The sequence below is a fragment of the Aspergillus pseudonomiae genome (assembly GCF_009193645.1).
Source record: "Aspergillus pseudonomiae strain CBS 119388 unplaced genomic scaffold BDV37scaffold_181, whole genome shotgun sequence".
Classification (NCBI taxonomy): Eukaryota; Fungi; Ascomycota; class Eurotiomycetes; order Eurotiales; family Aspergillaceae; genus Aspergillus; species Aspergillus pseudonomiae.
In genome coordinates this window covers 20,258-33,589 of record NW_022476173.1, presented here as the reverse complement: position 1 = coordinate 33,589, position 13,332 = coordinate 20,258, and the positions used below count along the sequence as shown (strand labels likewise).

At 49.4% G+C, this 13,332-nt stretch overlaps 5 protein-coding genes across 5 annotated transcripts; 2 read left to right on the top strand and 3 right to left on the bottom strand.

Moving 5' to 3' along the window:
* Positions 1 to 494: 494 nt before the first annotated feature.
* On the bottom strand, positions 495 to 1,644 carry BDV37DRAFT_289694 (opsin family protein; the record flags this gene model as incomplete). The annotated part of the gene is made up of 5 exons (XM_032088530.1): positions 495 to 576; positions 626 to 760; positions 824 to 1,311; positions 1,360 to 1,426; positions 1,478 to 1,644. The coding sequence occupies 5 exons, from the start codon at positions 1,642 to 1,644 to the stop codon at positions 495 to 497; spliced, it is 939 nt and encodes a 312-aa protein (XP_031934445.1).
* A 110-nt stretch (positions 1,645 to 1,754) lies between these two features.
* Positions 1,755 to 4,751, bottom strand: BDV37DRAFT_266496 (major facilitator superfamily domain-containing protein). The gene is made up of 3 exons (XM_032083929.1): positions 4,463 to 4,751; positions 3,930 to 4,393; positions 1,755 to 3,858 (listed from the first exon to the last, which is right to left on the bottom strand). The coding sequence occupies exons 2-3, from the start codon at positions 4,169 to 4,171 to the stop codon at positions 2,310 to 2,312; spliced, it is 1,791 nt and encodes a 596-aa protein (XP_031934444.1). The 5' UTR covers positions 4,172 to 4,393; positions 4,463 to 4,751; the 3' UTR covers positions 1,755 to 2,309.
* Positions 4,752 to 5,311: 560 nt separating this feature from the next.
* Positions 5,312 to 6,847, bottom strand: BDV37DRAFT_266495 (40S ribosomal protein uS5). Its single transcript, XM_032083928.1, has 3 exons — positions 6,506 to 6,847; positions 6,071 to 6,328; positions 5,312 to 6,013 (listed from the first exon to the last, which is right to left on the bottom strand). Exons 1-3 carry the CDS (start codon positions 6,767 to 6,769, stop codon positions 5,756 to 5,758), a joined length of 780 nt encoding a protein of 259 aa, XP_031934443.1. The 5' UTR covers positions 6,770 to 6,847; the 3' UTR covers positions 5,312 to 5,755.
* A 294-nt stretch (positions 6,848 to 7,141) lies between these two features.
* On the top strand, positions 7,142 to 8,273 carry BDV37DRAFT_69859 (Mpv17/PMP22 family protein). Its single transcript, XM_032091084.1, has 5 exons — positions 7,142 to 7,266; positions 7,329 to 7,383; positions 7,437 to 7,542; positions 7,595 to 7,900; positions 7,959 to 8,273. The coding sequence occupies exons 1-5, from the start codon at positions 7,256 to 7,258 to the stop codon at positions 8,000 to 8,002; spliced, it is 522 nt and encodes a 173-aa protein (XP_031934442.1). The 5' UTR covers positions 7,142 to 7,255; the 3' UTR covers positions 8,003 to 8,273.
* Positions 8,274 to 8,440: 167 nt separating this feature from the next.
* On the top strand, positions 8,441 to 10,096 carry BDV37DRAFT_266488 (eukaryotic translation initiation factor 4E). Its single transcript, XM_032083927.1, has 3 exons — positions 8,441 to 8,991; positions 9,057 to 9,128; positions 9,191 to 10,096. Exons 1-3 carry the CDS (start codon positions 8,788 to 8,790, stop codon positions 9,656 to 9,658), a joined length of 744 nt encoding a protein of 247 aa, XP_031934441.1. The 5' UTR covers positions 8,441 to 8,787; the 3' UTR covers positions 9,659 to 10,096.
* The last annotated feature ends 3,236 nt before the right edge of the window (positions 10,097 to 13,332 follow it).

The window sequence follows — 13,332 nt, the reverse complement described above, 5'->3', positions numbered from 1 at the left end:
TTGATTTTATTCTGTGTCTTGTTATGGTGTCGATGGTGAGGTTGTTTGACTTGTAAGCGGTGGTGGAGAGGTAGGGTTAGGTATCTGGAGTATGGAGAGTTAAACCGTTTTACTTAAATCTAGTGTGGATATCCAAAGTTGACTTAGATCTCAATCACAATAGTTTCTGGGAAAGCAAATATCAGAGGACCTGTTCATGTATTAAAATTATTATAGCCTATCCCATCACTTTCACGCGCAGATCAACAACGCCGACCCAGTGTGAAGAGAGAACCAGACCCAGATTCTGTACAATAACCCGAAAGAACAGCGAATGTAACGAGCGTCAACGAATCCACTTTTCCGCCTTTCGTCCAATCTCAGACCGTGCAACCTCAGTATGACGTCATCCCACTTTCTCCAACTGTACCTTTTTTGTAAGGTATTCACGAAACATGACCTTCTCGTCCAAACTCGAATCTGAATGTGCTTGTGTCAGATCATGTCGCATTGCTTTAGGCGCCCTCCTCTTCTGTGATGCGAATGGCACCCTCGTTACCGTGTCCATGGGCCCAGAAACCGTCAACCAAGAGGGTACTGCTTCATTAGCTTTGGTAAATACTACAATTCTAGTATTAAGACTTACATTCCAGGTGCCGCATCATGCGCGAAGATCAGCCAGTAGCCGATAATACCCTGCAGGAAGATATCATGGATAGCGAAGATGATGGTCTCGGCGTCGATGTTGATTTTGAGAGCTAGGGCGCCGGCGGCGATGGCTCTAGATAGATTATCAGCATCCGTCATGGTTACCCTAAGAGGTAAGGAGGAGAGAGAAACATACACAGGGAACAAAGCCTTGATCAGAAGCGACACGCCCGAAACTGTACCGAAGAATCTCTTCGTCTGGGCGTCCTTGTTCACCGCCGCGCGGCCCCCGTTCACACCAACATGATACACAGTCGTGAGGTAGGCGATAGCGCTGATCGTGAACCAAACCCATCTACGGGGAGTGTGGCCGGCATAGGTGCCTAGGACGCCGGTGCCGAGCATCACCCAGTCGGCGACGATGGCGACGAGGAGATGGGCGCCTGGGAGGCCAGACAGAAGGGCAAGGTTGATGAGGGCCAGGGGGTTTGTCAGGAACCAGTTGAGGTACCGCAGCCAGAGGACCTGACGGTAGACATCATGATGGGTGTTGGGGACGTGCTTGTTGTGGACTGTCAGGATGTCATGCTTGTAGGCTATGCCTTCACCGGTTGCGAGGGCGAGATAGACGATGAAGGAGATTGTGGTGGAGATGGCAATTAGGTTATGGATGACTCGCTTGGTCTGTTCTTGTTAGTTTGGTCTTCGGTATGCATCCTTGGCTGGGCTTACCAAGGGCGCTCGGGAGGCAAGGATGTAGAAGACGACAGATGATATGGCCATGAGCACGACGACAACCCTATGATACTATCATTAGGATCTAGCTGAGTAGAAACGGCAGGGGGTGTACCATAATGTCCGTTGGCTAGTCTTGGACAATTCCTGGAAAATGGCATTATGGCCCGGGAGGACGGTGGGCACGGGGGCCACCGACGTCGGAGTAGTCGTGGGCACGGGCAGCGGCTTCGTCTTGAGGGTATTGAAGAAGTCGAGCATCTCGGCGGGTGGATCGATCATCTTGAAGTATATTCAAGGTTTAGTATCCGATAAGCTTAGTTAAGGTGGCAGCACCCGCAATGTTCAAACTGAAATCAAGATCGCGACGGGTCCAAGAGGGTAAGTGTCAGTCGAAATGAACGACGGACCAAAGGGTTATATAGAAGACGAAATATAAGAAAGAAAGAAAAGAAAATCCCTTACGAGAGACGTTCGTCATGCTGACCTCGATTCTGTCGTCATCGACCTGCGGCTTCCAAAGCAGCCAATCGCCGACTCGAATCGCACCGTCGGACAAAGAATGCAACCGTTTGATTTGTTTGCCACGGTTGCAATCCCGTCTTTTGCACGGTCAGCATGTCGGTCGATCTGGATCATGTTCCCGTGCCTTGGCAGATATAAAACCACACAGTGAGGGGTCCATGCAGCTCAGGTTATTTATAGCGGAATGTGGTTTGATCCAGGTCATCGGTCGTGGTAAACTTGGTTTCTACGCATGCAATGCGGAATGGAGCTGAATTGAAATCAGGACCTCCTTCAGGTGGTTTGATCGATCAACGTCGGTCCAAACCTCAATCTCGATATCCTCTATTTGAAACATTAATTCTCTGCGCGGGGTATCAGTCATTCCAAGTCTACCACGGACACCCTCTTCTTGGTCCTACTACCATTGCTACTTATCCAACCTAAAGAATCCGCCCCTTGACCTGCTGGATCTTCTTCACATTGACATCCTTCCACATCATCACCGATGCCAGCGTCACTGTGTACAAACACGTCGCCGCAATCAACATCAACCGCTGTGTCTCCGAATACGACCGGTTAATGGCATCACGCGCCGCACTACCAACCGGATACGACGCTTGAACCGCGATATCGCCATAAATACTCATCAGGTTTGACTGCGCATCCGCGGGGAGATACTTGGTAAGTTTCTGGGGAAAGATACCCGTCCACAGCGCCGTGGCGATGGTAGTGCCCACCGCACTGCCGATATTAATGAACATGCTTTCCATCGCCAACACGGCGGGAATGTGTTGCTGCGATGATACGGCCATGACCGTCATCTGTTCGCAGATCACCAGAGTGCCGCCGCCGAACGCGATGAAGATCTGGCACATGACGATGTACCCGATGTTGACGCCCGGTTCACGGAATTTGATCATCAGTCCGACGCCGAGAATGGTGATGGGGACCCCGAAGTAGAGCGCTTGCCATTTGAGACGGCCGTTGTAACGGATCAGGATGCCCATGAGTACGGCCCAGAAGCAGGAGCCGACGCTGTAGATATTGGTGATGTAGGTCGCTTGGCTGACGCTTTGGTTGAAGACCACAATCAGCATCGAGTAGAAGTATGTGTCCCAGAGATACCAGGCCAGGTAGATGCTGGCGGCCATGGTGTAGGTGAAGAAGACGGTTCGGTTGAGCAACAGCGACCAGGGGATAAATGTGACAGGGGCGATGTATCTCTCGTAGACGGGGAAGGCGATGAGCAGGAGGCCGCCGATGACAATGAAACATATGATCAGCGGAGATTTCCACTCGTCTGGCTGTTTTGTGTACAGATTAAAAGCTAACAGGAATAGGGCAAGTCCAGTAGTAAGGAGGAGCAGACCGATAACATCGAATTCCTTGCCGTAGTAGGCGATTGATTGCATTGCAGTGCGCTGGCTATGACGTTCGGGAATCAAACCGGCCTTCTGCGCTTTGCGCTGGTTATAGTAAAATAGGAAGAACAGAGGCGTTAACATCACCGGTGTCACAATGGCCCAGATGCCGAAGCCCCATCGCCATCCCATGGAATTCAAGATGTCTTCTGCCGCCGGTCCGTATGCCCAAACCGTGGCAATGTACGGAGAACCAACAAAGCCGAGCCAGAATGCCCGGTTCTTCAGTGCCGACGTATCGGCGATGAAGATGGTCAAGGTGAAGTCCACACCCGCAGAGCCCACCGAGTAGATCACTTGAGCCGCACAATACGTCTGAACATTATTGCACCCAGCCATCATGATGAGTCCAACAGTCATGCAGGCGATCATTAAGGCAAAGCCCTGGGGACGACCCCAGATATCAATCAGTTTAGCATAAGGAAGTTTGAACAGGCCGCCAATAAGAGTGGAAAGAATGGTGGTGGTGCCAGTTAATGAGTGTTGCTTGAAAGAGCTGGTAACATATGGAGTCAATGTGCCAATGATACCGAACGCGAAATTCTTAATAAAGTAGATAATCCAGATCCTAATGGCCATACCATCGTCAGCTTCGAGTGTCGATGTAGCACACAATACACCTCTCTCGGTAACACTCACATCACGTAGGCCAGAATCAAATGTCGTTTGGACCAGACCTGAGTCATGGCCTGTGCGCTCTGTACCCCATGCTGAAACTCCGGATTGACCACATCACTCTTGTCCTCGTCCACTTGATCGGCACGGGAGGTGGCCGCTTCCTTGGCTGCAGACTGTGGCGCAACGTTGGCTTCATCGTCATCAGGGTGTCTTTTCTCGTCGAGCGGTATCTCATCCGGCTTAATGGGTAGTCTGAACTTCATGATAGACTTCTCCCTGGAACCTGACAAAAAGAAAAAAAAAAACTGTCAGGCGGGGCAAAATGAATGGAATAGAACTCTGCGCAAGAATTCAGCCGACAAGGGGGGAATGATCTACTGCTAAATACTAGCAGAAAATTCCCCCGAGAGAAATGCCACCCCAAACCCATATAACATGGCACTGGGCTGTCGGGAATTTCCGTCCAACATAGTTTGACCAGAACGCTAAGCAGCAAATTCCCAATCTTAGTTCACAGTCTGGTCCTTAGCATTGCTTGAGTACACACCACTCACAGTGGGCAATGGCATCGTGAAGCAGGGTTCTTGCCATAGGGTCTGCCAAGCAGGGCTTTAATTCGCAGGGTTTGAAGGGCCGCATTCCCTCGCGGCCCTAGCCTGCGTTACACGCGTATAAATGGAGGGACTGGGGACTGGGGACGATTTTGGCTGGTTGGGCTAAATGACTGGGATCCATACAAGGGTGGGCCATGGGGACAAGAAGCACTCCTTATCTGATGATCTGATAAATTGAACCAACAGCGGGAGCTCGCCAGTACGCCAATCAAAGAGCGCGCGGGCAGCTCCAGTTGTTGGTAAAAAACAAGACATGAACAGAATTTTCGTTCGTGTCCAACTTGAACGTATGAGACAATTCGCTCTGCCTATTTTGTAATCGCCAATCCAAAAGAAACCTTTCAAATCCAATCAGAAAAATTGGACACTATCAAGTGCCTCGTCAAGACACCGTATGATTTGTCGCGGGCGATGAAATCTCTGCTCGCGCTAAACATGCCCTTAAATATCCTTCCATCAGAAGCCCTGGTATCATATCAAAGTAAGTACTTCCATGCCTACAAGAAATATTAATATCTTAAAAAAGATTAAAATTCTTAGCTAAATAGATAAAACTACCGTAACAAAGAGCTACTTATCGTTATACAATCATCATACGGCCCTTGCTGAATAGGCTAACCCTTCAAGTACTTGCAATGTCGGATATATATACTCTGTTGTAGTTGCCTTCATCCTAGTACTTGCAATACTCCATAACAAATGTCGTCACTGAGCCAACCAATTCATTGTATCATTACTACTCGGCCTCGATAGTCATTTATGCTTAAATAAACATTCTATAAAAGAGATGACATCCCATGCAGTGAAGAAGGTCAGAATGTTCCCACTCGACCGTTGATCTAGACCAGCACTGACTCCACTGAGCAGAACTTAGATAAATGGCATAGATCAAAGGTCTACTTATCGGTCCCTGATCGATAATTATTCAAAGGCCGCATTAAGTTATCTATTTGCAGCATAGAGCAATTACGGAATGAACTCCTTCCTGCTCATTTATGCAGGATATCATGACTGGCGAAAAGGAAGCTTTCATTCACTTCACGCTATTTCGTGTTATGTCATCCCTCCCGTAATTACATCCATGGCCGTGAGTAGCGTAGCAGAACGTGAGATAAAAAGTTCATTCCAGCTTTTCCGATCCTACAGCCAAAAAAAAGTAGAAATCCCGTAGGAAATTGGTTCAAGAAAAAAAACGATCATGCAAATTTATTTCCCCGTCACGGCACTAATAATCTAGTACTTCTTGCCCTGGCGCAGGACATCACCGAACTCCTCAAGAGGGCTGCGGATGAGCTTAGTCTCCTTCCAGAGGTTAGGAGTAAGGAAGCCGTAGGTGTTGACGACAGCAAGGAAGGTGGCCTTGAGGGTGTTCTCGAGGGTCTTGGTGGAACCGGAAGAGGAGGTGTAGGCATCCTGGACACCGGCAAGCTGGAGCAGACGCTTAACGGCGGGGGAGGCAACAAGGCCGGTACCACGGGGAGCGGGGATAAGCTATCATAGGTTAGCATGCTACTTTCACTTCCGAAAATTGCGCATTTGGTGACATACTCTGACGGAGACGGAACCACACTTGGCGCTCTGCTTGACGGGCAGAGAGTGAGGCTCACCAAGGTTGCTGCCCCAGTAACCGCGACGGACGGGGAGAACGGCAAGCTTGGCAATGGTGATAGCGGCACGGATGGCGGTAGCGACTTCCTTGGAGGTCTTGATACCGAGACCGATGTGGCCCTCAGAGTCACCGATGATGACGACGGCCTTGAAACGGGTACGCTGACCGGCACGGGTCTGCTTCTGGACGGGCTTGATCTGTAAAGCGAAAAAAAATGAACCGTCAGCGACTGCCACTTGCAATTTCCCTGATATCCATCCAAATCGCATCATCGTGTATCAAAATTCAATTCTGCTTCCTCCACCACAAAACATGCGCTTCCACACGAATTTCACTGGCCCAATTTTCCTTCGGACAAGAAGTTCGTTCCGTACCTTCATGACCTCATCCTTGAGCTTGGGGAGGAAGAAGTCCACAATCTGGTACTCCTTGATGGGCAGAGAGTGGAGGTAGATCTGCTCCATGCTGGTGATCTTGCCGGCCTTGACGAGACGACCGAGCTTGGTGACGGGCTGCCATTCCTTCTCCTCCTGCTTGCCGCCGCGACGACCACGACGACCACGGCCACGGCCACGGTCACCACCACGGTCACCGCGGGAACCGAATCCTCCACGTCCACGAGGAGCAGCGTCAGCCATGTTGGATATATATGGCGATTGAAAATGAACCGTACGGGGAGAGGTAACGGACGGGAGGGTGTCGTTGAGGGGTTGTCGACGTCGAGGTTGACTTTCGTCTCTCACTATCCACACACAACTGTTTGGCTCACGGAAATTTCGTGCGCTAACCGAGCCCACGGAAACCCTATACCCTAGGCGGTGAACCCATTTGGGCAACCCGATGACACCCGCATCATGTGACTTCGGCCTCCCCCATTGGGAGTTTTTTACTCCAATAGTCTGCGGGCGGTGGCGCTGATTGTCGCGATCCTGCTATTCTTATCGGCGGTCTGGGGGGTCATGTGTTTATTATCAAGCTATTAATTCTTTGTTGTCCTGTCCAGACCTTTCCTCAATCCCCATCCCTCATTCCGCTGTCAACATTTTTCTTCCTGTGAGAGCCATCGTCGCACTCAATTGAGCTTTACCTAGTCTAATTGACTCCGAATCCCCCTCGCTGGCAGCATGCTTCGTTGGTATATCTCCCCGTCCACATTCTGACCGGTTCCTGACGCTAAAACTTTATCTCTCAATCCAGGTATCAGGCAAAGTTGGCTAAGCAGCCCATTCTCACAGCCAGTGTGACCAGCGCTGTATGGTCGTGTTTCCGATTTTCATGCCTCGTCTTGGTTCTGACCTGTTACAGGTGCTCTTTGGTAGCGGTGATGTGCTCGCTCAGCAGGTAGTTGATCGCAAAGGGCTGGAGAAGCATGATTTTGCTAGAACCGGTCGCATGGCTCTGTACGGAGGAGGTAAGCCATTTCCCACTTCTTGGTAAGTGGTCTGGTTTACTGATCTTAATAGCTATCTTTGGTCCCGCTGCTACGACCTGGTACGGCTTTCTCCAACGCAATGTGGTCCTGAAGAACACCAAGGCCACCATCGTTGCCCGGGTTGCCGCAGACCAGTGCTTATTCACCCCTACCCATCTCACCTGCTTCTTAACCTCCATGGCCATCATGGAAGGTTCGAACCCTATTGAGAAGTGGCGTAACAGCTTCCTTCCCAGCTACAAGGCCAACTTGACCATCTGGCCTCTTGTTCAGGGTGTCAACTTCTCCATCGTGCCACTGGAATACCGTGTACTTGTTGTAAACCTAGTCAGCTTGGGTATGTTTCACTTATTTTCCGTGAGGGTTTTGTATGACACTAACATTACTACCTTTAGGCTGGAATTGTCTTCTAAGCATGATCAATAGCGGCGATAAATAAGCGAATCCCTTCCAATTGTTTGGAGACCTTATGTTTAGAGATACCCCTTTGATTGTATAGCTGATACGCCGAAGACTCTTATTTTTTTTTTCTTTGAATTGCTCCGGGGTCATAGAGGTCTTTCTTCACTTTTCATTATCTCTTCGGACTTGCTTCCTTTGTTTCAAAATTTGGGGCGCAACATCGAGAACATTTCGGATAAACAGTAGACATGCTGGATTAGAGCGGATTGTATAGTGACTGTTGTTGCTATTCCTGCGGGTACATAGATTTATAATTAGAAACCACTTTTCTTGTTCCTGTCAGATTTAATTGTCTTCAATCCGCATTGACTTATTGATCAAATCGATTATTAGGGCTGGGGTTTGGGGGAGAGCCGCATCAGCCTATAAGAGGCCTAGAATGGTACAGTGGCCCAAACGGGTAAAGTTGCACTGTCGTCAAGCTGCCGCATCTCCAAACGCTTCAAAACTTCATATCGTTCCTTCCACAGGTTCACCTACGCCCCTTCTAGAAGACGATAGCAACCGTGGTTCTGCCCGGAGCAGACGATTAAATTCCTAAGATCGCCGCGCACCCGCCGCTTTGATACTGCCCCAGTTTATCCGGGTTGCTCTTTCCTGTCGGCTTTTCCCACCTTAAAACACAAAATTTGCCTTCGCCCACCGAGACTTTTCCCTCACCCCTCCGACGACGCTCTCCGGCATACTGATCACCGCAACGTCACTCGTATAATTTTCGCTTCGCTTTATTTTCTCTCTAATCTCGATTATTTCACATCCACCATGGCCGCTGTTGCTGAAAACGGTCCCGTACCGGTGAACGACGAGAACACCGCGCCCGGCGTTGCCGCCCCCGAGCAGAAGGAGGAGACCGAGAAGACAAATGGCGACAACATCACAGTGTTCCATGACCCTGAGAACTTCAACGTCAAGCACCCTCTTATGCACGAGTGGACCCTGTGGTTCACCAAGCCTCCTAGCGGCAAGGTACGCAGTCTGACCCGCCAGTGGCCTGAAGACCACCAACACTAACGGTTTTGCTCGACTCGCAGGGCGATAACTGGAACGACCTTTTGAAGGAAGTTGTCACATTCAACTCGGTTGAGGAATTCTGGGGAATTTACGTATGTTCCATCCCTGCCATCTTTCAATCTAGTGGTGGCTGACCTCATGTTGCTATCACCAGAACAACATCACACCGACCTCTGAGTTGGGCCTCAAAGCAGACTATCACCTTTTCAAGAAGGGTATCCGGCCTGAGTGGGAAGATCCACAGAACAAGCACGGCGGCAAGTGGTCGTATTCGTTCAAAGACAAGCGTTCCGTACCGATCGATGATCTGTGGCTGCACGCCCAACTGGCAGCCATTGGCGAGACTCTCGAGAATGACGGCGATAGCGAGGTTATGGGAGTCGTTGTGAATGTGCGTAAGGGTTTCTACCGTGTCGGTTTGTGGACACGGACTGTGGGCAAGAGCATTCCGGGAGACAAGAGCGCTCGTACACCTGCTCAGGGCAAGGACGTTCTCGAGTCCATCGGCCGCCGGTTCAAGGAAGTCCTGCGTCTGAATGAGGCGGACGTTGTGGAGTTCTCCGGACACACAGACAGTGCACACAGCGGTAGCACGAGGGCGAAGGCCAAGTACACTGTTTGAAGTGTTGACGACCTCGGGTGCTTCTCATTTACGATCTATCCCAGATGAATGCCGCTTCTCTTGTTACGAGACGATAGAAGAATCTATGATCATGGCCAATAACGACGGGCTATCATGAAGGAAAGGATACTGGCTGGGGCCCCGCTCTCGCTTAGGAGTCTACAGTGATGATTGATCGTAGACGTCGACGGCATGTATCTGCTCCGTACGTATGACGAGGTTTATACCATCTGCTATTCGACTACTGTCTTCTTGATTTTCTTATGGCTGGACGAGGGGAAACTCTGATAGGAAAATAGAAAAAAAGTGTTTCATACTGCTTCTTCATGCTCTATGCCTGTTCTCCTGATTATGCGTTTGTGTTCCTTAGTTCGTCTTGATATGAGTCTTCTCTATAGATACCGTGCATTAGCAATGGAAAATACCTTTTGACTTCAAGCTCGCTCTCTGTTTACCTGGCCTCGTGTCACTCGGCAGATTTGCTTTCCGGGATGTGCCGTCCTTGCGTAGTGCGCTGAATGGAATTTTCCGAAACGGGCAACCAGCATACTATTCACTTGTTGCCCTCAGGCTCGTCCACGACAAATCTCGTCAACAGACCGTCATGATTGTGAATGAAGGTGGCTGCCTGCTCGCCTAGCACCCCCTTCTGTTTCTTCTTTCCTCCTTTCTTTCTCTCTTCTTCTTCCTTCCTCAACCTCCCCAACTCAGCCTCAACACCACATCCCCCATCTTCTTCCCCTCTCCTCCCACAACCTAAACAGCATCGACCGGATCATTACAACTGACCGGATTACCGATCAACGACACATCCGTCCACTCTACTCAGTGCGCTGAACTGGAAGTGCGAGGGTCAGCTGTCTGGTTGGGTGTCAGGCCCGACTTCGTGTAGGATTTGGACGGTGCTGTGTGGCTGTCCCTACTTCTTCGCCTTCTCCCTTTCTCTGCCCTCTTCAGATTTGCGTTGTATGAATTCGCTCTGGCACTCCAGGCAGTTGGGATTCTGCGCGTACAATCTGTAAGTAACACCCTTCCCTTCCAAGCGTTGTTCTCACTGACCGTGTTTCTAGGCCCCTTTCCTCGCTCTCTACACTCCCCAGCACAATCATTTCCTCTCCTCTCCTCTGCACCCTAGAGGGCTTCCGTTGGTATGGATTCCTCCAGGCTGCAGACTGTTGGAATTCTGCTGGCGAAAGAAGTTGTAGGTGACACCTCTATTCATTTGTGTTCGCCTTGCTGACTGTTTATTAGCCGCCACGCCCTTTCCTCGCTCTCTACGCTCCATTACACCTACACCTCCCTCATCTCTGCATAGTGTAACTTTTGCATTGTACGAATTCGCTCCGGAGCCGCTGGCCGTTGGGATTCTGCGATGTACAAGCTGTAAGTAACACTCCTCTTCCCCAAGTCTACCCTCACTGACCACGCTTTATAGACCCCATTTCCTCGCTCTCTCCTCACCCCCGACTAACATTTAGCTTTCCCGGGTCCCGGTGGTTGGGTGGTTGGGCGGGCCTGGGATAATGTTTACTCACATTGGCCTCCAGGCCTTGGTTGGGTAGGTTGGGCGGGCCTGGAGTACTAACCTCGCAGCACTAACTTCTAGCTCTCTGGGGCTCCATGGTTGGGTGGTTGGGCGGGCCTGGGATAATGTTTGCTCACATCGGCCTCCAGGCCTAGGTTGGGTGGTTGGGTCGGGCCTGGGATATCCTTGTTCTAATCAAGATGTTGTGAGTAAAATGGCCTCCTCATCCTTCTCTATTTCCAGCTTATGCTAATAAAAGAGGATTATCTTGAGGTTCATCTTCATCTGCGACGTCTTTGTCTTGGTGGGCAGGTTGGGTCGGGCTTGGGACATCATTGTTTTGAAGAGAATCTGGTCAGTGAGATTCTGTTCTACCATCTACTGCTTTTCACTGTTACTGACGATAGCCTTTGATGTCCTTCCATCGCCTAGGTCGTCTTCAGTTCGCTGGTTACTTGTGGAGGGTTCGAGATGATAGACCATACCTGTATCTTTATATCTTGCCTAGTTGATGTGGGTTGAGTTGGATGGCGAAGTGGGTGCAAGACAATGTAATTATATCATTACAAATCTCGATACCTTCAATCGGCGCTTTCCTGTAAACTTTGGCTGCAAATTAGCAGTTTAACAGTATACCGAAGATACGCTAGCATATAAGTCTCTCAAACATCTGAGCAGTAAGCTGCCGCCGACGAATAAGGAGCGACTGCTTCTACAGGACTATTAAAGTTCTAGCGCACAGTATACTAGACGGCATCCACAACTGTCCCAGTGGTATATCAACCATGGTCGCTTGAACTGATCTATCTAGGTAACCACACACTAACCATGGTACAAAGGATATAAATTCGCTCGAACTCTGGGATACTGTATTATATCTGTTTATCTAGCATGGGAAAAGCGCTTGTAAGAATTGATCTATAATAATATTGATATCTCCATAAGTTCCGACCCTCAAGTATTTCGTATGGATTAACGCCACGCAGCGCCGTTAATAGAACCGCGGCGACGAGATCCATCTAACACACCTTCAAGAGCCGCTAAGCACTGGAAAGATTTGTGTAGATTTCCTCTTTCATATTGGACTTGGAGTAGGATAGCGAACACTACAAAGAAAGTATGAGCAACACCATATCGTATCCCTTAAGTGTTTTTTTGCATGTATATCTCAACACTCGGGCACACACCCTTCAACATATCGTTATTTTCTGTCATTATCGAAGATTTCTTTACCAATACAACGTTCCTGGCCGGCGACTATAGAACGAGAGGGAGCTCCGTGCAGCAGCTAATTTGAACACTCAATGAGTCCTCGACTACATTCTCACTCAATAGAATCTCCTCAGGCAGGACTTAAAAATCCAGCTTTGAAGAGAAGACGGCGCTTCACTATGCTGCCGAGGGAGGGCATTTTGGTATCATGAAGCTGCTAATTTTAGAGGGTCTTTGAGTGTGAATGCTTCGAGGCTTCATCATCACCCCCTCTACATTATGCGGCGAGGAATCGAAATCCGAACACCGACTCTGTGGTGGAATATCTTAATTGAGAAAGAAGTCGACGTGGACTCGGCCACTTGGGCAAGAGAGTTGCCATTCTGGTACACAGTGAATATGAAAAATTGTCGGAGTCTTTTGTCGTAGCTGAGAGTTGGGTCGACCGTGCACCGGCAAAATGAACACTGTGAAAAGCTCTTGCATAGAGCCATGTAGGGCTGTGACCTAAAGAACTGTAGTAGAGACTCTTGTGGATGAAGATGTAGATATCAGTGCAAGAAGGAATACGGGTACTTCGGTTTTGCATCGCGCAGCTGAAGCAGGAAAGGTCGCTATTGCAAAGTGGATATTGAGTAATGGTCGCCTTAGTATCGATGATGTGAAGAGTTACGGCTGGACCCCGTTGTTATTCACTGCATTGAAGAATTGGGTTCTTATGGCGAGGCTTCTGGTTGAGAACGATGTGGGAATTATCGGCTTCTACTTTGTCAAGAGACTCCAGTGCTTTATACCTTGCAGTAGTATATCACAAGGAAGATGATGAGTTCGATGGGAATAGAAGAACTACATCTGATCCTTCCCTTATTGAGGATTTGTTTCAACAAGAAGACAACATCATAGCATCGACAGAACACGGCCATGAACCGAGTCTATG